This window comes from Cibotium barometz, chromosome 19, assembly GCF_041138505.1.
Source record: "Cibotium barometz isolate CiBa-2024 chromosome 19, ASM4113850v1, whole genome shotgun sequence".
Classification (NCBI taxonomy): domain Eukaryota; kingdom Viridiplantae; phylum Streptophyta; class Polypodiopsida; order Cyatheales; family Cibotiaceae; genus Cibotium; species Cibotium barometz.
Window position 1 is genome coordinate 31,282,215 of NC_141064.1, and position 6,000 is coordinate 31,288,214.

The window sequence follows — 6,000 nt, forward strand, 5'->3', positions numbered from 1 at the left end:
TACTTGCACCTGCAGGTTGAGACTTCTCTTTGACACTCTGGTTTGGTTTGTCATGATACAGGTTGAAAAAGGCAAGCCAACCATTGTACATCCCGGAAAATCTTTTCCAAATCTTGGCAAACTCATAGCCCAAGAAAAGGATAGAGTATTAATGACAAACAAGACACTCTAAGATAGCTGAGTTAGAAAAGGCTCCGCTACACACAGGGGACCATTGAAGCATTGCCTCTAATTGCTATGTTTGTAGGCAGGGGCGGATTTGGGCCTTTTCCAAGGTGGGTGTGGGACTTTCATTTCTGTTTTTTGTTGCTTTTCCTTTTTCCTTGTATTGTGTTAGCCCTCATGAGTTATGAATAATTAACTTTTGATTAAATTTGTTGAATCAAGATGTTTTTATTGTCTGTTGATTCAATTATAGTGTATTTGCACTACTCTCAGACCTATGTCGATGTTGCCATGCTAAAAAAACAGCATTTTTTGTATGTACCAGGGTAGAATATGCAATTTTATTGTATTAAGCATTTCAAAAATAAAATAAAATGTGTGAAACGTTTGTGAAATGTGTTTCATGCTACATGTTTTGGAAATGCTTGGCAACTATGCACAGCTGGAGGACTCGTGAATAGGTAGAGGAAACCACCAGTGGCATGCCCCCATTTACTATATGGCATCATTTGCCATTGGTTGTTTTCAGTAGTGTGTACGAGGCATTGGGTAGAAGCGAATGCTCAAAGATGCTGCATGTAGGAGGCAGGGTGTGTTGTGTGAATGTGATCTTTGGTAAGGAAAAAGGTAGGAGACTGGATATGAGTGACGTACACTTATTGTCGAGGGGTACAATTCAAAGGTTTGGCTTGTTTTTACGGTCTGGATGGCAAGTCTGTTTAGCTATAAATTAACTGGGGTGACATGTTTTCCAGTATTTTGCAGATCGAGATATATTTTGTGCTGGTCGTGTTGCTGAAGAAGACCTGCAGCGAGTAGCCAGTGCAACTGGAGCCTCAGTCCAAACTAGTGTTAACAACATAGTTCCTGAGGTGAGATTCTTGGGTACCTACTAAATGAGTGGGCATTGGGATCCCTTTCGATTGTAGCACAGCCAGGATGATTGCTTGTGATTCTGCAGGTTCTTGGCCTCTGTGAGATTTTTGAAGAGAAGCAGGTGGGGAACGAACGTTTCAATATCTTCAATGGCTGCCCATCTGGAGAAACAGCCACAATTGTGCTGCGTGGTGGAGCAGATCAGGTCAGATTTGTAAACGCGTGGTATCTTACACGCTTGATGAGCATATTCAAGGGTACTTATTTTCTGCAAAATTATGTTGACATTGCAGTTCATTGAAGAGGCTGAGCGAAGCTTACACGATGCCATTATGATAGTTAGAAGGGCACTGAAGAATTCTGCAGTTGTTGCTGGTGGTGGAGCTATTGATGTATGGCAATTGTGGTAAACTCTGTATTGTTTCTAGATATAAATAAATGGAAGCATAGTTAGGGGAAACGGGCAAAGGGAAATTAAAAAGGGAAGGGAAATGATGATTTGAGGAGGCATCAAATGGGAAAATGCCATGTCTGCAAGGAAGTTGTATAATAAAGGGGAGAAGATAGAAGATGAGGGAGAGATGATCGGAGACCAGGGGAAAGGAGACTGGTGAGGAGAAGGAACAAAAGAGAAGCTAATATTGCCCTAATATCGGGGGTTTGAGAGGGGGAACCTGCAGGCGTTACTGGAGAAAATTGGCAGGGGGGAAATGGTAGGGGGGAATGCCTTTACCATATGCCCACCTTGGAATTACTTTCCCAATGGAAATCTGTCCAGGCTGCAATGCAAGCAAAGGAAAAATGTTGTTTCCTGCTTGTAGGGGTGCCGTTTCGGTTGTTTCCCGTAACTATGAATGAAACTTATTGATAGGACTGCTTACCTCTTTCAGATGGAGCTCAGCAGATATTTGAGACAACATGCCCGAACGATTGCTGGGAAATCCCAGCTTTTTATCAACTCTTATGCAAAAGCTTTGGAGGTGATTCCTCGTCAACTTTGTGATAATGCTGGGTTTGATGCAACTGATGTACTGAACAAGCTCAGGCAGAAACATGCATTGGCTTCAGGTGTGGCAGCTTTGCGTACCCTTGACTTTCACCATGTTTTCAGTCATGATCTTGCCAAGTTTTGAAACATTCTCTTAGCAATAAGCTGCATCTCAATTACCCCCTTAATTTCCAGGAGAAGGTGCCCTCTATGGGGTGGACATAAATTATGGAGGCATCATTGACACGTTTGCCAACTTTGTTTGGGAACCTTCTGTTGTCAAGGTGAGACGATAAGAGTGGAGCTTCACGTCAAGAACATCTCCCTGTGCACATGACTATTCACTCGTGCTTCTTGGCTCTGTTGGCAGATCAATGCTATCAATGCAGCCACCGAAGCTGCCTGCTTAGTTCTTAGCGTTGATGAGACGATAAGGAACCCAAAGGTGAGTTTTGTCTCATCTTATGCCTCTCATGCAGCTGAATTTTGAAAATTGTGGGTAAGATGAGAAGCTTACTAATCTGATTGTTGTAAAAGTGGCAGCAGGTCATGCTTCTGATAGTTTTCTTATTGTGTGCAGTCTGAAAGTGCACAGGGAGAAGGTGCTGCTAATGCCATGGCTGGAAGAGGACGGGGTGGGTTCAGGGGAAGGGGACGTGGCATGCGAAGGAGATAGACATATTTCCCATTTGCTTCCTTCCCCGGTGTCAGTGGCTACAGTGCACATTTTTGAGCCAGCCAGTGCTTGGAATTCACGTTGGCGCTTCCTTCTTTGGTGGTGATGACTATAGCATACATGTTTGTGGTAGACCATGCTGGGGTCTACGTTGGAGAGTTACAAATTTATGTCCTGGGAGGTTTGTGGTTTGAAGTGAATAGTGAAACATTTGTCATATTATTAATTTTAGTTCACTATTACACTTGAGAACAAGTGGACTACAAATGTCTTGCTTTGTTGGGAAGTACATATAGTGCTATATTAACAATACCTGTTAAGCATCGGTCTGCTTTAAGGGTAAGTAAACCTCCTCTCATCGAGGTCTCTGTGAATTCATCTTGGCTATAGGTAGGTAATTGGTTGGATCAACAGCCTTTTTTCTTCTCTTGTGAGTTTTGCACCCAAGATATGCTTTGCTATAAATGGTTGAGCTGGTTTTTGGGATTTGTTTTGAAGTTCTTATTGCATCAGGAATTGATTCCATGTAGTGGAAGGTCTAAAGAACCTAGCAGCCCCCTCACACTACCCCCTTCCAATGTTTTGCTATAATAGTTGAGCTCCTCACACTACCCCCTTCCAATGCTTTGCTTTAATGGTTGAGCTGGTTTTTGGGATTTGTTTTGAAGTTCGTATTGCATCAGGAATGGATTCCATGTTGTGGAAGGTCTCTCACACTACCCCCTTCTGTTGCCTTGCAGCAAGGTGTCAAGTATAGCAAACCCAAGCAACATCAATGTTTTGAAAGAAAAGTAGCAACATGGTATAAATGATTTACAAGATGCCCCACTATGTTTGTTATCTCAATCAGCATTGGCTCTCTGGTGTGCTTGTCTTCTTAATGCTGGCCGGGAGGCAAAGTGAGCAGATGTTGGAAAGTTCTAATTCAGAAATTGTGCGCGCATGTTGTTTGTGTGGTGAAGTGACATTCAGTAGGAATGGCACATTGATTATAAAAGTTTGTGAAGGAATGTTTTCAACAAAAGCCAGTTGGTTAGTTGGGTGGCATTATGACCATTTTGGAAACAAAGGAAGGAAGGTAGCATGACAACGATAAGAAAGGAAAGAAGTCCTTATTATGTGGCATATTGAGTATTGGCTTCTAAGCACATTGGCTTAGTAACATATTTAGGGAGTTGTGCAGCGGGCAAAGTGGAGGAGGGTAGTGGGGAGGGGGGGTTCAGGAGGAAGGACCTGCACCACAGAAAGCTGATGCCTAAAGAACTTGGAGGCCAAGTGGGCTTGAGAGGTCTAAGGAAGTGGAAGAAGGTGTGGAGCACGGTGGTAGAGAAGAAGCTAGAGTATCAGCTGACAGATGCCTCTCAAAGGGCCTCTCAAAGAGGATTGGAGCCGAGTCTCTTCGTAAGCGAGCTGACTCTTGGCGGTCGCACCTCCCATGTGGGCCTTTGCATCAATGCAGTCAAGTGTGCAGTGCTGGCTCGCCTTCTTTAGATATCGTTTGCTCACCTACTCCATTAAAGTTTGGCTTTTATCAAATATTACATGCTCATGGATTTCCTCCCATGTTGTGCCTCATGAGAGCACATGACCATATTTTGATAATTCTCTAGGTATGCTGTGCATACAAGTGCAAGGGAGGATAGTCCTCTTCAACAAAGATTGCATGCAAAACCAGCTAGGTTCTTCCTTGCATGTAAGAAATAAATAATGTACTTTTATAGTAATGAAATATGTATTCATAAAGCTGATATAAAACGATTTATAATGCCTATGGAGCCTTTTTTTTGGGAAAAAGATTTTTATATTATCTACCAAGTAAAAGAGCCACAATGGCCAAGTACAAACTTGTCTCCAAATAGGGAGTGAGTTGAGAAGTATTAAAGGGGAGGATTTTTCCTTTGGTTGGTCATTCTAGGAGGAGAACGCTATCTCATTAAGTGACGGGAGGGGGAAAATAACCACATAGGTGGTCTATAGTGCCAAGTGGGTTCTCCACCACTATCAATGAGAACAAAATCATGACGCTAGATCCTTTGAAAAGCCTCCCGGTGCTTCCACATGCGGTTTGAGCCATCTTGAAGCTTTCCCCATTAATTAACCACGGAGGGGTGAATGATATCGAGTCAGATGCTCTGGGTGGACTCCACTGGTGGGGTGAGGGTGTCTTTGATGGCTTCATTGCTTGCATCGAGCTCTCTAGATGTGCCATGCAACAATATTGATGGAGATCTCCTAGCTCTAGCTAGAACTTGGAGTCTAGTGACCTGTAGGTGGAGGTGGAACCAAAACTGTAGAAATACAAAGGTGACGACCTTGGAAAACTAGTTCCCCAGTCTCCTCATATAACATAACGATAGCAGCCTCGGTGGCCCAAGAAACTGTTGAGATGTCAAGCTCAACAGGAACGGACACTCGTGACACGCTTGGGTGGTCATTCCACATTTACAACACCATTGGTGTGTTTGGTAGTTGACATGAAGGATCTTCGCCAATGATTATGCAACTCGACTACACCTACCTATAGTCCAATCGAGTTATGGCATACTTATCTTGTTAGTTCACCTACTTAGCCTGTTCACATTATGGACCGCCTTGTACATAGTACTCTAGTATTTACATTGAATTTTCACTTATTTTTTGTAGCTTTCTTTTGAGAGTAAGAAGGAGAAGAAGCCTTCCATGTGTGTTATTCAATGTTGTGAGTGTGTGTGCTCTCTTCTCCCCCAATCTTTTCATGGTATCAGAGCTTACTTCAAGAGAAGGAGCTGAGCGACAAGCAAAGGAAGCTACGAAGGCAAAGGAAGTGGTACACGAGTAAGAGCATCATGATCTCTTTCCCTTCTTGTTTAGGTACGACACTCCTTGGGTAGCTCTGGGAGCTACACATAGGAGCTGTCTTTGTAGGTGTGGAGGTGCGTGTGGTGCCCAATACTTTGTACTACACTTTTATAGCCAGATTTGCGTTTTGAACGTGTTTCAGCCTTTGTTCGACAACTGGAAAGGTGTTTTCGAGTGCTTTTGGAAAACTCCGGTTTGGAACTTTTCTGTTCGAACTATGGTTATTGTAGTGCAGCAGTGTATTTTGGGTGTTCAGATAGTGATTACAAATGTATTATTGACTGTGGGTGTATGTACATATACTCTGGTCACGTGTGTTGTGAAATACATGTTATGCAAAAGTATCGCTAAAGGAGTTGCAATAGATATTCTGTGTTGCAGGTTGCATACAGAAATTGTTTATTTGCAGATTTTGGTGGTTTTAAGCAGTGATGTCTGACAACATTAACTAGATAGT

The 6,000-nt window shown here is 42.9% G+C and overlaps 1 protein-coding gene across 1 annotated transcript in view; it reads left to right on the forward strand.

Moving 5' to 3' along the window:
- Positions 1-3,193, forward strand: part of LOC147628453 (T-complex protein 1 subunit eta-like) — a 31,139-nt gene extending 27,946 nt beyond the window's left edge. The window contains exons 7-13 of the mRNA XM_086813603.1: positions 921-1,037; positions 1,127-1,246; positions 1,335-1,433; positions 1,932-2,109; positions 2,225-2,313; positions 2,400-2,474; positions 2,610-3,193. Coding sequence (XP_086669729.1) covers positions 921-1,037; positions 1,127-1,246; positions 1,335-1,433; positions 1,932-2,109; positions 2,225-2,313; positions 2,400-2,474; positions 2,610-2,705 — 774 coding nt within the window. The 3' untranslated portion in view covers positions 2,706-3,193. The remainder of the gene's footprint in view (positions 1-920; positions 1,038-1,126; positions 1,247-1,334; positions 1,434-1,931; positions 2,110-2,224; positions 2,314-2,399; positions 2,475-2,609) is intronic.
- The last annotated feature ends 2,807 nt before the right edge of the window (positions 3,194-6,000 follow it).